This window comes from Cetorhinus maximus, chromosome 17 (assembly GCF_964194155.1).
Source record: "Cetorhinus maximus chromosome 17, sCetMax3.hap1.1, whole genome shotgun sequence".
Lineage (NCBI taxonomy): Eukaryota > Metazoa > Chordata > Chondrichthyes > Lamniformes > Cetorhinidae > Cetorhinus > Cetorhinus maximus.
Window position 1 is genome coordinate 36,846,418 of NC_135895.1, and position 18,185 is coordinate 36,864,602.

An 18,185-nucleotide genomic window follows, 5' to 3' on the forward strand; every position below is an offset into this window, starting at 1 on the left:
GCATCTGATCCTAGTTATATTGGTAATTCAAAATCAAAGATTTCTAAACTTCCCAATGCTGTATTTAAGGTAATGAAGTGATTACTAAACAGTCCATTATGGACTATTTAGATTTAAATGGACTTACAAGCGTATGAAATTCACAGGATAGAAAGACCACCTGGCCCACACTATGATGACTGGAGCATCAAGATGAGACACTCCTTTACCCACCTCCCCACCCACTCTTACTACCTATCTTGATGAGTGGTCTGATCTTGAATCATAGAAACATAGAAAATAGGAGCAGGAATAGGTAATTCGGCCATTCGAGCCTGCTCCGTCATTCAATATGATCATGGCTGATCCTCTATCTTGACGCCATACTCCCGCGCTCTCCCCATACCCCTTGACGCCTTTAGAGTCCAGAAACGTATCTATTTCCTTCTTAAGCATATTCAATGACTTGACCTCCACAGTCTTCTGTGGTAGAGAATTCCATAGGTTCACCACCCTCTGAGTGAAGAGGTTTCTCCTCATCTCAGTCCTAAATGGTCTATCCGTATCCTGAGACTGTGACCCCTTGTTCTAGATCCCGCAGCCAGAGGAAATATCATCCCTGTCCATCACTGTCAGAATTTTATATGTTTCAATGAGATCTCCTCTCATTCTTCTAAACTTCAGTGAATACAGGCCTAGTCAACCCAATCTCTCCTCATACAACAATCCTGCCATCCCAGGAATCAGTCTGGTGAACCTTTGCTGCACTCCCTCTATAGCAAGTATATGTTTTCTTAGTTAAGGAGACCAAAAGAATCCTGGAGAAAATGGCTTCAGTAAAACTGTTGGGCAGTTTCATAGTCTGGTTTGCTAGTCATGTGAAATGGCAGACTGTAAATGTTAAGATGGCATTACATAGGTCATTGTACTACCATTGCCTCAACCATGCACAGTGGTGACAGGGTCTGTCGTATGATCAGTTAAACGGCCACAAGTTATTCAAGCTGGGTGAAGTTGATTCAGAATCCAATATTCCAAAAGTTCCCGATCATTGATTTCATTCTTAGTATAATGAGTCATTAGATACAGACTCTAGCTCCACCTAACCTGTCTTAGTAATGTGTCTTAACTCTAACCACAGAGGGTCACCCATACTGTACCACTGTTATGCTAGTGGGCCTGGCAAATTAGTAGGTAGTTTTATTCTATCAACATGTGTTCATTGGGTATTGCTCTTAAATTCAAAGTATACTTTGCCATATGAGCAAGACTTGGGGCAGAATTTTCTGCCTGTCGTGCGGACCGTGCGGGAGTGGGCGCGGACCCAATCGCCGCCCACAATCGGTCCACGCTGCCATTTTACACAGGTGGGCCAATTAAGGCCTGTCCAGCGTGAAACGCGGCTCCCAAAGACAGCGGGAGTGGGAGGGCGGTGGCGGGGCTGCTATGACCTCCGGGTCCAATGGTGACCTGGTGGCCCGTTTAAGAGAGCTCCTGTATGTAGCCTTGCAAAGCTGTCAAACATGGCCAGCAGAAAGGCTCCCCAGAGTGCTGCTGGTGAGCAGGCCAGGCAGGAGGATAGGGCAGAGGGGCACTGTGCCCCTCGTTTCACATACGATTGCCTTGCTGCCCTCCTCGGGGAGGTGGCAGCACAGCGGGAGGTCCTCATTCCCAGGGACTGGAGGAGGAGCCCCCCCCCATATGACCAAGCGTGCCTGGGAGGAGGTGGCAAAGATAGTGAGCTCCCGCGATGTGGTGCGACACAGCTGGATCCAGTGCCCGCAAGCGTTTCAACGACTTCTTGTGCTCAGGAAGGGTGAGTACCATGTTGGCATTGGTCACTTAAACCAGCAGGTAGGCTTCCCCCCTGGCCGCCAACCCCCATCCCCAACTCTGAGTGTAGTTACTGCAATGAATCATTTACAGCATGTGTCCTTCACTGGGTGCGCCAGCAGATATTGCCCATGCCTAGGTCACCTTGAGAGGGTGGTGATGAGATGGGTTCTGCACCTGCAGCATGTGGTACAGTGACACCCACATTACTGTTTTGGGGGCAGCCTGGAGGATCTGCACCTAGGCGTAGTGCTGGAACTGCAAAACACGTCAAAGTCAGGGTGCTGACATGCTGGGAGGGGAGCTTCCAGGTGGCGGGGCACCAATCCATCTGTTGCCCTTTGTATTCCACGTGCTTGCACCTCCTTGCTTTGCAAAGTTAGTGCCAAAGTGATGTAGGCAGCATTTGGCCAAGTTGGGGGGACAGGCCTGGCATCTTTGTGTGAGTGTGTGGCAGCTGCGGCGTGAGGAGGCACTGGAGCCTTGTAATGTCCCACTCGGGTTGGGGTGGGACGGCAGCGAAGAGATTCCAGGTACAAGTTGCACTAATCAATGTTCTTCTTTCCTTTTCAAGAGAAGAATGCTCATAATGCCGCTGGGCGATTGAGGACTGGTGGAGGGCCGGTCCAGTTGGCGATCATTACCAGGTTCGAGTAGGAGGCCCTCGATCTGGAGAGGCGCCATGCGCCCAGGTCCACTGGTGTTGGTGAGACTGGGGTGCCTCAAGTAGGTTTGTTAGCCCAGCACTGAGGTCACCATTAGTGTCCCAGCAGCCATGACATTGCTGAACGTTCAGTGATTGAAGTTTGCAACATGGCTTGACCATTGCTTATGGAAGGATGAGCGCACAATGATCCGAGGGATGCACATTGACATTGTCTCCACGTTAACTAATCAAATGTCCTTGATCTTCCTTTCAGCATCATCAGAGCAGAGCTGGGAGGAGGAGGCACAGGGGTCCCCTCTCACACCTGAGGGCCCTGAAGTCTCTGACCCACCAGCATCACACCATCTCTGCTAGGCAGGCACCAGCGCAGATACTAGCACCTCGCTGGGAATTAGATCATTGGCTAGTGTCCTGGGGCACCATGGTGAGGGCACTTCACAGTCGCTGGAGGAGCCGGCGGAGACAGAGATTGCCCATGGCGCCAGCAGTCAAAGGACTGCAGGAGACCAGGCACATGCTCAGTCAGTGGCTGATGATGTGCCTCTGGAGTTGTCCGTGAGACAGCAAACGCTGGGAAGTCCAGCAGGATGTGTGGGAGGACCTGGCAGAGATACATGAGGGAATGCTTGGCTTGGTCTTCGTGGTGGAGGAGTCCACACGGACCATCGCCGATGCAATGAGCCTCAGGTCCGAGCACCATGCGTCCTCCATGGAGAGAGTGGCGACTCTTGGGGAGAGGCTCCTCCAGGAGACCAATCAGGGCTTCCTGGGAATGTGCTCGGACCAGCAAGCCCTCACATCGGCATTGTCCTCAGCTGGTCAGTGCCAGTCTGGGAGATGGTCTGGGCACCAAGTTTCACAGCTTGGTGCCCATCCATCTACGGTGAGCAGGGAGGTCTGAAGCGACCTCATGTCTGCGCAGCAGCTGCCTGTCATCTCTGCGAGGTCCCTCAGGGCGCTCCAGATGAGGGCAGCAGCTCCTCCACCCCTCTGCCAGTGACCATTGCATTCAATGAGGCTGCGACAACTGGGGAGATGCCAGCTGTGGAACTGGCTGCTCTCTCCCAGGCGGGGCCAGCACAGGCTCCACAGGCCAGAGGACGGCTGCCAAGATCACTGAGGCCAACAGGACAGCATAGGCTGTCTCAGATGCCAGTCCCAGCAAGGGGACAGTGCCTAGACGTAGCACCCGAAAGCATAAATTTAAGGCACCTTAGGCACACCATGGGCTTCTCACTGGTGCTTTTGTGTTGCCCTGCAATTAAGTCATGATTAGTTGGTGTGCTGTTTAACACCTATGTCATTTTGTTTCCTCACGTTCATTTTGTTATATCATTAAATTTAGACATGTGACCATGGCCGAGGGTGACTGTTTTCCTCTGCAGGTAGATGGTTACCCATGATGTTATGAGTGAGTTGTGTCACATTGAGCTTAATTGACAAGGCTCTTAGTTAAGAAGGTAAGAACTAGGAGTAGGAGTAGGCAATTCAGCCCCTCGAGGCTGCCCCGCCATTCAATACGATCATGGCTGATCTCATTTCGGCCTCAACTCCAGTTTCCCGCCCTCTCCCCATAACCTAATGTTAATTAATGTTCCTATCCAGTCTGATTTAGCACTCAGGTATTGAGAATGGAGCCTGCAGCACAGGCTTGTCCTGGAGGTCCATTTGTGGTGTTCTAGCTGAAGGCTCGTTGGATTAAAGCCTCCCGGGTGTCCCTGCCTCCCTGGAGTATGCCCAGGTCAGCGTCTAACCACTCAGCATTTCCCTGTGGGTGATCATCCTTGGACTCACTGCTGGACTCATCGTGTGCAGCCACAGCAACTGCGACAACATTTTCTTCGTCCACAGTGTCGCCCCTTTCCAGCACAAGATTGTGGAGAGCGCAGCATGCAACCACTATCAGTGACACACGATCTGGGGGGTACTGGAGTGCGCCCCCTGAGCGGTCCAGGCATCGGAAGCACATCTTGAGAAAACCGCTGGTTCTCTCCACCACAGCCCTTGTGGTGCCCTGGCTCCTATTGTACCACTGCTCAGCTTCTGTACTTGGATGGTGGAGAGGTGTCATGAGCCACCTTCTGAGGGGATAGCCCTTGTCACCCAGCAGCCATCCATCCAGCCGGGCTGGAGCACTGAAGAGCCCCGGCACCTGGGAGTGTCTGAGGATGTAAGCGTTGTGGGAGCTGCCTGGGTACCTTGCACAAACTTGTAGAATCTGCATCCGGTGGTCACACACTGTCTGCACGTTCATGGAGTGGAAACCCTTCCTGTTGATGAAGGCACCGGGCTCACTTGCTGCCGCCTTGATGGCCACATGTGTGCAGTCTATAACACCCTGGACGTGGGGGAAGCCAGCAATCGCTGCAAAGCCTCTGGCTCGCTCTGTCTGGCTGGCCTGGTCCCAGCAATAGTGGATGACAGTGGATGAACGTCAATGCACACCTGAACAGAGCGTCTGTCACCTGCTTGACACAAGTGTGGACAGCTGATTGAAAGACACTGAGCCCTGGAAAGAATCAGAGGCATGGAAGTTGAGGGCAGCTGTGACCTTTAGAGCCACTGGCATTGGGTGTCCACCCACACAGTTAGTGGAGATCTTAGGGCCTATCATCTGACAGATAGAGTTGACTGTGTCCCTTGAGAGACGGAGCTTCCTTTGGCACTGCACCTCTGACATATTGAGGTAGCTGCTTCGCCGCCTGTATACCCTGGCAGCAGGATAGTGGTGTCTTCTGCGGCCCCTTCCGCCTTGGACTTCCTGTTGGCCCTGCACCTCTCCTCCCAAAGGTGGCTCCCCTGGAGGTTGAATGTGCACTCCTTTCCTCCGCCCCCTTCTGGCCTTCCCTTCCTCCTCAGTGGAGAGCACAACTCCCATTCTTGCGCTAAGGGAAGGCTTCCTGAAACCTGCAGGCCCCAAAAAGGATCTTCACTGTAGAGTGTTGACCTGAAGGTTGTGAATCCTGTCCAAGCAGCTGGTATGAGCTTTGAAGTATTTCTGTTCACACAGGCAAGTATCCGTAACTTTCCAAATTAAATATTTGACTCAGCACATTCACGACCCCACTGACCCCTTTTATCCTGCCCATGGATGAGGTTTACACAAATGTGTCCTGCACGTTGCACCCTTGCAACGACCTGAAGATCACACGGGCCCTGAAAAATCGCCGTCAATTGTTGCCTCAAGGGCCTTAAGTGGCCCGTTAATGGCAGGCGCGCATCGGAGATCATCGCACACCTGCCCACCGAAATATCGCGATGGTGCGCCGGAACGCTCGCCCAACATCACCACGTGTCATTTTACTTGTTGGCGTGTGGGGCCTGCCCCCGCATGCCAACGGGAAATTTCTGCCCTTGAATTTGAACCCAATTCTGGACCTGAAAGGACAGTCTGAAATTCCATTGCATCGTGTAAGCTCCACCAGATGTTGTTCTGTAAGCTTTAATAAAGTAAATTACAGACTATGTTTTGAAAAATTTGAAATGGTGGTACCTCAATCAATACCCTTCCTGTATGTAGGAAATGTATTATGCTGACATTGGTGCCAAACCAATCAAATTAAAACCATGATTTAAAAAGAAATTGAAATTTGCTTTATTTTTGAATAATATTGGCTGTATCTTAAGGTGGAATCTTCTAGTCTCGTTGACGTTGGGGGTCATGGTGGGTGGAGAGGAGACAATATGGCGAGAAGGCCAAAAATCGGTTTCACGCCATTGTGAAACCAGTTTGCGGTCATCCGCTCCATCTTTGAATGGTGGGGGCCGAGTGAGGGAAGCGCCCATGCACTTGGAAAAGCTTGTCAAAAGTGAGCATTCTTCCGCAGCTAAGACCGTTCAGCAGCAGCTCCATTGACATGCTTGGATTCGGGCCTCTGAAGGTTTTCTGCCCACTCAAGAAATAGAAAAGCATGAAAGTGCCACCAAATGCTCCAGAACTTTTCACCCCTTGGGCACAGACTGCAAATTAATGTGCACTTTAGGGGGCAGCAGAGCAATTGGTCGACTGGGCAAGTTGTAGAATCCCCTTGTGAAAGGTGGCTATGGCGCAGTCACTGGTGGAGGTGCTCACAGCTTCTTACCATGTGTTTATTAAGGTTTGGACCAGTATCCATCATGGCTCAAGCTAACAGCTCAGCCTTGCAGTGTGGGTTAGGAGAAAGCCTGAGCTGAGAGCACAGCATGCAGTTCAGTGGCTGAAGCTGCCGCTGTTCGGTCAAGTGGAGTGGGTGGGGTTTTGGACAGACATGAAGCGCACTACACACTGGCCATCCAAGTGGTGGCCAGAACTCTTCTGCATGCGTGCCGGGGCCTTCAGACTTAACCAAGAGAGGTTCTTAGGACACACATGCTAACTCATTGATCCTGCTGGAGGATAACATCAGCATCATGGAGCCTGGTGATTTAGTGGTATGCCTTATGGCTTAGAAGGAGCAGAGAAGAAGAAGAAGAGTGCGGCGGAGAGGCCTGGCTCGGCAAAGGGAGGAGCACCTCCCTCAAGATGAAGGGGCAGCAGGGCCTACTGCGCATGCAGCTGAAGATTCACAGAGAGCCGTCACTCATAGGCCCATCGCTAGACCCAGGGTCTGTAAACGGCACTTGTCATACCTGCTGAAGACAGAATCAATGTCGCTGAAGACTGCTCATTTCTAGGGAACTGGTTGGTCACATAAGCCATCTGCTGCAGGATTTGATGCCATGGAGACATGGAGGGCATCCACTGCCAGTTGCTGTGAAAGTGACCGCTCAATTTTTACGCCAGTGGCTCTTTCTTGGGCTCCACATGTGACCTGTGCGGGATCTTGCAAGCCTCCACACAAGTATAGCCAGGAGGTCACGGACGCCATCCTCGTGAAGGCACAGAACTTTGTGCATTCCGACTGGGATCAGGAAAGCCAGGAGGCAGGAGTGCTGGAATTTCCACAGATCTCTGGTTTTCCACAAGTGCGGGATGCTATCGACCCCACTCATGTGGCACTTAGATCTCCGTGGCAACAAGCTGTCAACTACGTCAACTACAAGGACTTCCACTTGCTGAATGTTCAGCTGGTGTGTGACCACCACTAACGCACCCTACAGGTCTGCGCAGAATTGCCAAGGCGGGTCCACAACTCCTACATCCTTTGCAGGTCTCAGATCCCTGAAATATTCCAGGGTCCAGAGAGGCTGCAGGGTTGGCTCCTTGGGAACAAGGGCTACCCACCGAGGATGTGGCTGATGACACCCGTGTGGCGGCCTCGGACTGCAGCAGAGTGACAGTATAATGAGGCACATGCCGCGACCTGGAGCAAACGATCGGCATTTTGAAAATGCCTCGGCAGGTCCGGTGGAGCACTGCGATACAGTCCACCGAGGGTGTCGCGCATCATCATTGCTTATTGCGCCCTACACAACCTGGTCCTACAATGGCGGGGAGGACCTGGCTGAGGAGGAGATGGAAGAGCTGTACGTCTCCTCCGATAAGGAGGGTGTTGAAGGGGATGACGATGACGAGGTCCTTGAAGGTGAGGATGCTGGCGATGAGGCCATTGCACTGGCCAGATGAGGCAGGTGAGCTCGGGAGGCCCTCTTAACTGCAAGCTTCGTGGAGGATGATGATGAGATGCAGTGAGGACAGTCCTGACATCCTCATCTGGCACCTGTGAATGCTTGACTCCTGTTTGGCTGATGGTAGCACACATACCCTTAGGGCTCAGGCTCATGTCATGGTGGTGCAGCTGAGGCCCTAATATTCACTAGATTCTAGGAGGATGATGATGACATGCAGTGAGGACACTCCACAGATCTTCACATAGCCTCTGTGAATGTCTGACTCCTGTCTGGGCAGCTCGCTTGCGCTCTGTGATCAGGGGCATATCATGGAGATGCAGCTGTGAAACTTTATATGCACCTGATCTTTTGTCAGCCTTCAGCACCTGTCCCCTTCAGGAGCACAGCGTCACTGGTCACAGATGCTGAAGAGATGGTGGGCCAGCCCCACCTCAAAGGTGCTGAGAGCACACAAGAGAGAATGACAGAACTCTGCGATGCCTGGTCCATGATATTCTGGCAGCAATGACAAGCATCAGCGAGGTGTCCAGTGAGTGTGGTGGTGGACCATCACTTTGGTCTGAAGATTACACACTGCACAGGGAAGAGGCCCTGGACTGAGACACCTGCCTTTATCTTGTGCAGGAACCAAGGTTTCACATCTGAGTGACATGAACACTGCTCATCATTACAAGGAGCCATAGGCAAGGAGACATTCTTGGGAGTTTATTTACAATAGTGAACATTCAGTACAAGTAATTAACACCCGTGCCTAGGCTGTGCAACTGCATCTTCTTAACCTTCCTAATCCCGCCACTACTACTTGGTGCTCCCCCAACATCCACAGCGGAGGTAGAGGCATCCTGGTGACTGCTATGCCCTGTCTTTGATGACCTTGGCAGGCATCCTCTGGAGGGCCGAGGCCTGGAGGACCCCAGCCTGCTTTGGGAATCCCGCTGTGGGCCAGCTACACCCTCATCAGCCTGTTGAACTGAAGCTGTGGGGGTCACAGGAAAAGGGGATTTGGATCAGCTGGACATTCCTAGAGTCACCCTGGATGGCCCAGGGTGTCGAACTGCTGGTCATGCTCCCTATGGGTGTCCGACGGCCCCTGGCTGACTCCTTGAGGAGAAGGGGTAGCTGGAGTGTGATTGAGCTGCCCTGCACCCCTCTTGGTTGACACTGTTGGAGGTCAACTATGGTGTTTGTGATGGGGTTCAGCCCGCGCAGCAGTGCAGGACCAATGTCCTGGACCAAGGTCTCCATGTTGGCTGCCATTCCACCTGTGTTGACCTCGGTGCGTTGGCATGCTGGAGCTATCAGCTCAGGCTGAAGGCAGACGGAATCCTTGCAATCTGAGAAGTGAAGTGGCCATCCCTTCCTGATGTTCCTGAGCTTGCCTTTGCAGCTTCAGCAACTGAGATATTACCAAGTGCAGAGGCGCCTCATCTGACTCGGACACAGCAAATTTCCCTCCTCCAGCAGTCCTCCGAGTGTCAGAAACCTAGGAAGTCCCTGCCTCTGCCTGCTCTCCAGATTGTGACCCTGAGGCTACTCTAGAACTAGGTCCCACCGAGATGTATGTTTCTGCACTGGTGGAGGATGTGGGTGAGTGCTGTGACGGGTCTTTAGTTAGGGTGTCATCAGATTCTTCTTCTGAGGTGTCTTCAGGGCTTGAGTTGAGGACCTGGCTCGTGGACCCCTTGGTTGCTCCCTAGATGTGCCTGCGAAAGCAAGGAGAGATAATTAGTGCATGTCAGGGGACTGCGGAACAGGGAAATCACTCACAGCATGGTTGTCTGATGGATGTTGCACTGCTGGATGCTCACTTGATTGAGCACTGACAACCTCCTCACCAGCACAGGGACGGTCCAGATCATCGCTGGCCAGATGGAGAACTCTATTTTCAAAATCTGTGAGGACCTTGATGTCGGGCATCCCTCCACCAGTCTGCAAACGCTCCTTTTTGTTGTGTGCCAGCTTGTACTGCATGAATACAGATGGAGAGAGTATATGCAGGATGCCTGCCGGGCCAGATGAGAAGGATGCCTGGCATGTGTGGGTGGTGAGTGGTGCCATGGACATGATAAGGAGATGATCCATGGGACAAATGAAGGTGTGTGTGAGAGAATGAATGGTGATGTCCCTTGAACTGGTAGCGGGCAGTGAGTGAGATCCTTGTGGATGTGTGATGGGTTTGTGAATGTGAGTTGAAAGCGATGAGAAGAGTGTCTTACCCTTGCGGAATGGAGGAGATCATTCATTCTTTTTCGGCACTGGATGACTGTCATCTTTTGCAGGGTATTGGCACTGAACACTGCTACCACTGCCTGCCATGCTGGATTGGTGATCGTGCTTGCTGGTCTTCGCCCAGAGCAGGGATAGAGGACTTCATGGCAGGCTTCCACTGTGTCCAGTAGGCACTTGTGGGAGGGGTTGCGAAATTTGGGGCCAGCATGTTTCCTTCCTTTGGCAGCCATGACTTTCCAGCAGCTTTTGATCCCTTAGAGAGTTCTAGCTGCGTGCAGGGGTGCCCTTTAAACGTGGTGCCTGGATTACTGAAGGCCCAAGATTATGGCAGGGGTGGATAAATCAGAGGCAGCTCCGCCAGCGATCTGGTGTGTTTCCCGTGAATGAATTATTAATGAAGCGGAATGTGCTGGGTAGGGGGCAGTACGGCTCTTAAACCCTCATTGCAGCTGGTGGGTAAAATGACTTCTTTCACGCCTGCTATTGCACTGAGTGCAAATCTGGGGCGATTCCACCCCCCTTAGTATCAAAAATGATTTTTGTTACTTTTAGTTCATTTGAACCCCTCAGCTAGATTACAACCTCATAGTCACCTTTCTCCTCATTATTATCTGCATAGCTTCAGACCTTTGCAGGTAAAACATCTTTACTGAAACTGTATTCTTGAGAATTTCTCCTACATACCAGAATTGATGTGCATTAGTTAACTACTTTTGCGCTTCAGGAATGAGTTAAGAGGATACAGTCTTAGTGTGGACTTTATTGTCTTTAGGGAACAAAATAGTATTTTTGTGAATCATTCTAAAATTAATTCTTAAAATTATGTTCACATCAGTTTACCTCTACTTGGTAAGTTCTCTGCCCTTGTGTATGCAACAAGTTTCCAGATGAATTTAATGGAAGAGCTGTGCATTGTTATTTGAGTTTTATTCCCTACTCACCATAAACTGATCAATAGTATATTTGTTCCTAGAATTGCTTGAGAATTTATTTTGCTGTCTTTCACTGTCTAGAGGCCGGGAGTAAATAGTAAATGGCTGAGCTCTCCTGATTGCTGATTTGCGTAAATCAGTAGCTAACTGAGCCAAGCAACCACAGAAGTTCTAAGCCCAATTTCAGCTCTTAGCCAGGACAGTAATAGGAACATTACAATTACCTTAATGCCCCTTGCCTTAGGGAGGGAAAAATCGAACGTAAGCGGAAAACTTGTATAATATCAATATGATGGTGGGAAGGGATAAGGAGAAGCTGAGGAAGTAATGGAAGGTGAAGGAATAATGGCCACACTGAGAGTGAGGAGTTAAGGGGTAAAATAGGGATGTGGAAAGAGCTGGGAAGAGAACTACCCAATTTTCAACCCTCTCCCTGTTGCACCTAGATACCCATTGCCTCCACCTGAAAGGAAAGCGAGAGAAGCCAGAAAGGTTAGCATTGCTCCTGCCTCCACATTAAAACTATAGGCCGCTATTAGCCACTACTCACTACATACCGCTCCATCGATCTCTTATCATCTACTCCTGGTCACTGTTTTCTCTTACACCTTCCTTCACCCCAGTTGCAGCCTGCCTCCTTCTCTCAATTTTTGCTTTCCATGACTTCCAATTGCTGCCTTCCCCCTTCCTGGTTGACCAGAAATTCAAATGACTCAGATTGTTTTTGCAGCTTTCTGGCATGATTTATTATTATTCCCAAGGTCCAGTGGACTTTGGGACTACCCATTCTAACGCAGTAATCATTTCCTGCATCCAGTTCACACTGGCCTGCCAAGTTTCTGTTTCCTATCTCCCAACCAATTACTAATCCATGTTACAAGATTATCTCCAATTCATTACTTATGCATTTTTGCTAATAATTTCTTGTGCGGAACCTTATTAAATGCCTTTTGGAAGTCCATATTGTCAATATCCATAGATACTTTATTATGTACCAGATTAGCGACCACCTCAAAAATTTCAGCTGGATTATTCAGACATCAGGTAGCTTTCACAAATCCATGCTGAAGCTCTTTGAGCAGCTGAGACTCGCTCAAGTGCTCAGTCACTCTGTTCCTGATGATAGATTCTACACAACTGCTGTTCAACTGTCAAGTAAGCAGTTTTCTGGTTTCTCCCTTTCTTGCTTCTTAAATTCTGGAGTGATATTTGCAATATTACAATCCAAAATCACGGTTTCAGAATCTGGAGAGTTTTGGAAAATTACGACTGTAGTTTCCTACCAATTTATTTTTATAATTGGGGTGGAATCTGTCAGATCTTGGAGGGTTGTCTATCCTCTGTGCGTTATTTTCTTCATTACCATTTTAAAAAATTTATTATATCCACTAAGCTCTTTTTTACGTTCTGAAGACTAACCTCTAATTAGAAATTTTATGTCAAGCATGGTTTCATAACATTTTAAAGTGCCACATGTGCAAAGACTGAATACGTTAACTGTGTTTCTCTCACCAGAGATGTTGCAAGGCCTACTGATTATTTCCAGCATTTTGTTTTTTGTTTAAACATTCTTTTTCTTTTTTTAGGTTCCCTTATATTGCTGGTAACCTACCAATTCAAGGAGAAGTCTCAACATTACCTTCTCAAGGCATCAAGAGTTTGACATTAAAAATAGCTTTGCCAGAGTCCACCACCTCCTGAGAACAAATATTTTTTAAGAGAGCACTTTGCACATGTGACACTTTGAAATGTTATGAATCCATGCTTGACATAAAATTTCTAATTCGAGGTTGGTCTTATAATGTTTAAAAAAAACCAAATCTAACTAGACACGAACATTTTAAAAGCAAGATTTACTTGTTCAAAATGCCTGTAGTTATGTATTTATCAATTTAATATATTAAAGACCTAGGAACATGAATCTAACAAATTTTGTTCCTTACACAGATGTCCAAGGGAGAAGAAATTAACTTTTTTTGTTCACTACATTTCTCATTTCTTCCACCCCTCCACCCCATCCCCCAGGAAATTATAGAATTCCCAATCCTAAAACTACATGGAAGGACACTGGAAATTGAATCTGAGTTTCATACGTACGTTCAACCAGTTGTGCATCCAGAGCTTACATCTTTTTGTACAGAGGTAAGGATTTAATAAAATAGCCAGTATCCCTTGCACACAATATACTTGTATTAGTGTAAAAATGTCACCTGGGAATATTTCCTCTTACAATTATATATATATATATTATATATATATAAAGGATTTTATTTGTCTGACCAACATTCAATACAATATTTAATAGGTAACGGATGTTGACTTTGTATAATTTAATTTGAGGTGGAGGAGGATAACACTATTTCACATTATGCTTTAAGTGCAAGGTTCAAAATGCAGAGTTATTGCTGAGAAACTACTTGAGAGTTCCACGTATGATCGGGGTGTTTGCTGAGATAATCTAAACGGTCATTGATGTTGGTTTAGTGATCTCTGGTCGTGATGTGTTAATTGCTGCAGTGACCCTTGGTTTTGGAATAAAATAAGTTTAGTTCACCTTGTAGGGCTTTTGCTTTAACTGTTTGACCAGTTGATTTATGTGAATCAATTGAACGTCACCCCTCTGGAGGCTGTCGTTTAGTTGATAAATAATTATGTAGGAGAATTGATACAGTGACCTCCAAAGGGGTTAACTAGAGATGCAGTAAATTGCTGCATCCTGCAATCTTTGTGATTTATCACTTTTTTCCATTTGACATCCATTTTTAAACTAGAATGCAGACCCTCCCTTATTGAACTCCATACACAGGTAGCTATCTTTTAGAAGGTTACATGTAAATACTGAGGTAAGGTTTCCACTTAGGGTGCACTCTGAATGGGTGGGGCCTCATGCTGGCGAATTAAATCTTCAACCTGCATAAAAGATCCTGGAGCATAAGTAGTTTTGGCTATGTTTCCCCAATTTGTAATACGGTACTAGCATCTGAGCACAAAAGCAGCAGATACAAGCGGAAACTATCTGCAAATGTGATTTCCAGCATATGTTTCATTTGAAAAAGATTGCTCATATATATATAGATTAGGACGTATTAGGGGAAAATTTGAATAAGGCTTGATAATGGTGCGGAAAATGCAACGTACAATGAACCTGTGCCCATACATTGCACTGCAGGCAGCATACAAACTATATGCCCCTGCTAATTTAAATTACGGTAACATGCAGCCCAGCACTACACACACTGCTGAGTGGCTGCATGCCACAGCAGGAGGCCCAAGTTTGTGTGAGGCTAGCATCACTTACATCTAGCCTGCTCTACTTAAAGCTAACCAGCACCTCTTAAAGGGAAGAGGCATTCTAGCTGCAGCAGGTGCCAGAACTGTTTGTGGAAGAATCTCACAGGAGGAAGAAGATTGAAAATGGTGCATCAGGCAGGGAGCGCACTCTAAGGCTTTCTGATGCAGCACAGAAAGCTTGGTGCAGGAAATGGACAAGAGGAAAGAGGTCCTTTTCTCACAGGGCACAGGGAGCCCCTCCAGATTGACACTGAAAAGGCAGTGGCAGCAGGTGGCTATTGTTGTCAGCGCCATCAGTGGAGTCTCAAGGACCTGAGTGCAGTGCCAAAATAAGCTAATTACCTTGCACAAGTGGTTAAGGTCAGTGAATGTATCTTCAAATACCTTAACCTTACAAATGAACAACTACTAACCTCGCACATTGTTTCATTCACTACTCCCGCTTCACTGACATACCAACATTCACTATCAAGCAGGACTAATACTTAATGTTCATGGCTTCACCTTACCCTTGCACACTCATTCCCACATCTCTCAGCTTGCATACAGCTTTTCAAGCATGACAACTACATCGCCCAAATACATTGCACCACACCCCCTGACTTATTTCCCTCTTTCTTGCAGGGCAAGCTGGCCCACAACTGCAGACAGCAATACCTACTGAATATCTTCACCCCCATGGAGGGGAGTGCTGGGGCAAGACATTGATGACAAAGAAACACTGTTATTTGATCTCATATTCAGAGCCATCAGGTCAGACACTGGTTTAGAGGGTAACATAGAGGTGGGACCTGTAGGTGATGCACACCGGGCATAAGTGGCCTGCAGCTTGGGCAGAGGGAAAGAGTAGTGCCATTGTTAGCTCCCTGGAGGGTGAGTTGTGCTGCAGGGGACTCGGATAAGGTTTTTTTCAATGAGGCAGTGTACAGAAAAAGGCTTGGAAAAACTCAGCAGGTCTGACAGCATCTGCAGAGAGGAATACAGTTAACGTTTCGAGTCCATATGACTCTTCAACAGTTCTGTTGAAGAGTCATACGGACTCGAAACGTTAACTGTATTCCTCTCCGCAGATGCTGTCAGACCTGCTGAGTTTTTCCAGGTATTTTTATTTTTGTTTTTGTTTTGGATTTCCAGCATCCGCAGTTTTTTGCTTTTATCTACAGAAAAAGGCTGATTGGCTTGTGCAATGAAATGCTTGGTGTAATGGCAGGCCTGTCAGAAAACCTCCTGTCACAGTCAAGGAGCATGGAAGAATTTGGTACCAATTTAATACAGAACCTTGCACAGAGCTTGCTCTCCATGCTTTCCAGCATGGAAGTGGTGAACAGCTGCATGAGAGTACTTGCGGGCCTGACCACTGTGCAGCATTTGATGGCCGAAGTCTCAGTTTCCGTTGCACTGCAAACAGGAGCCACCCAGTACCTGAGTGCTGGACTGGATACTCAGACTGAAATCTTGCAATCTCATCTTGTGTGTAAGAATGGCTTATGCCATGCAAACTCAGACTGCTACTATCGTAGCTGTAGATATCAATGCTCAAAGGGGCTTGTAGGCTTGTCAGAACACTCCACTAACAGATTACTGGATTACTGAGGCACTGCCCTGGGGGAGTGGCAGTGGCTTTCTGGAGCACAAACTTGCAGTCCTCTCTTGTCCCCCACCACTGCCACTCTGCCAGTGCCCCTGCTGTTGTCAGTTAACCAACCAATCAGATTGCTGTCCATGTGGCCCAAGGGTGGTCCAAAGCCACATCTTCTAGGCTCAGAGCTGCTGAGGTGTCCTGCAAGGCCACCTGAAGTCTTTCCTCACTGTAAGTCAGCAATCTTCCAACAGCCATACTGCAATCACTGTGGGGGAGCACTGCATAGCCATTTTCGGCCTGCAAAAGCACCTGCAGACACACTAATGGAAAGCATGAGGGTGATTCATTGATTTTTTAAATGGAATATTGGATGTTTTGCATGACCGAGTTGGTTTGGAGTAGTTGTCTTGTGATGCCTTTTATTTCAGCATTGATGTGAAGAGGACACTGTGAAGGTCAGTGACAGATGGAAGGTAAGGTGTGGGACTGTTGTCGAATGGGGAATTAGGGTTGTGTTTACTGGTGCTGTATCAGAGCAAGCAATTGTGGACAGCCCAGTCAGAAAGGGGATAAGGTAGTTGCCTCCTTCCTCCTCCTCCTCAGCTACTTGCCATAGGGCTGTGGCAAGGGCAGTGCTCTTGTGATGGGAAGTTTGTGCAGGATGCAGCAGACCACAACAAATCATGACACCTGCTCTGTACAGTACTGAAGGACTCTCAAAGGCCAGAGCGGTCTGGGCAACAGAAAGTGTGTTTCAGCATGCATTGGCCTGCTTAGTGATGTTCTGTGTGGCAGCATGGCCTTTGTTATATGCATGCTGCCCACGTATGTGATGGTTTCGCAATGGAGTCAGAGCTATGTGGTCAGAGGATGGCCCTTGTCACCCAGCAGCCACCCTTTGTTTTGATGTGGTGGCTCAAATACTGACGGAACAGGGACTGGTGCGGAATAAAGGCTTCATGACTGCTTTCAGGATGCCAGCCATTCACCTGTGTGATCTGTGAAGCATGGTTGCACATCAACTGCACTTTCAGGGATTGGGAGCCCTTTATGGTTGCATTACACCTCTGCTTTTGGATGCGGTGCCTGCACAGCCATGTGTGCCCTGCACTAAGGAGGAGCCTGCTAACCTGGCAAAGCCACATGCTCCAACTGCTTCTCTCTAGTCAGAGACAACACAATATACTCCCCTCTCCTGGCATAAAGAGCATTAATCACTTTCTTATCTAGCAGTGGATTGCAAACTGGGAGATGTTAGAGATCTTGTTGCTCCAACCTGCATGTAGACCTCACAGGCACTGGTAGTGTTGTCCTCAGTTCACTCTGAGGCTGCAGGTCTGCCTGCAAGAGGTGACAAATTTCAGTGAGCACCTCCTTTGTAAAATAAAGACACCGCGCACACTTTCCCTCCTTTAGTTTTAGATAAGAGAAATTAACCTTGAGGTGCTGATGGATAAGGCCTCCTGCTGAGAGCCCTACTCCCTCTCTTCCTCCACCCTCATTGACCAGCTTGTCTTCCTCTGTTAACTCTCCATCTTTCCTGCCATGTTGCAAGCCAAGAGAGATGATAATTACAGCACACATGACTGGGAGCAAGTGGTCAACCAGAACCCTTAAAGTCAGAAACAAGGGACAGAATTTTATGCCTCACAGGCGGGCGTGCACCCGACCTGATCGGGTGTAAAATAGCATGAGAAGACATCAGGCGAGCGTCCCGACATCATCCCGCACACGCAATCTTCAGGTCGGCAGGCACATGCGGATGTCGGAGCCACGCCTGCCATCAATTAAAAGACCACTTAAGGCCATTAAAAGCCCAATTAACCCAATTTTACATTGCCCGTGCAATTTCGCGCTCATTGCATGGGTAAATTGGCAGGCGAACAGCTCACATTTTGCAAAATCTCATCCAAGGGATACAAAGAGTCAGCAGCATTGCCAGTGTGAGTAATGAAGAGTTTAGGAGATAGTTTGCTGCTGGTTGCTTATTTGAACTTGACAGCTTCACCTCTGTTCTAAGCTTCATTCTTAGCATTTCTAGGCTTCATTCCAGAACTCATTGGTGTCTCCAAGGCCCCTGGAGGATTTTGATCGTGTGGACCCTTCCAGGCTTCAGACAGCC

At 48.4% G+C, this 18,185-nt stretch overlaps 1 protein-coding gene across 3 annotated transcripts in view; it reads left to right on the forward strand.

Annotated features, from left to right (window-relative positions):
- Positions 1 to 18,185, forward strand: part of LOC144692325 (ERI1 exoribonuclease 3-like) — a 443,641-nt gene that overhangs the window by 42,896 nt on the left and 382,560 nt on the right. For all 3 annotated transcript variants that reach the window (XM_078561028.1, XM_078561030.1, XM_078561029.1), the window contains exon 3: positions 13,216 to 13,332. In XM_078561028.1, the coding sequence (XP_078417154.1) occupies positions 13,216 to 13,332 (117 nt within the window). The remainder of the gene's footprint in view (positions 1 to 13,215; positions 13,333 to 18,185) is intronic.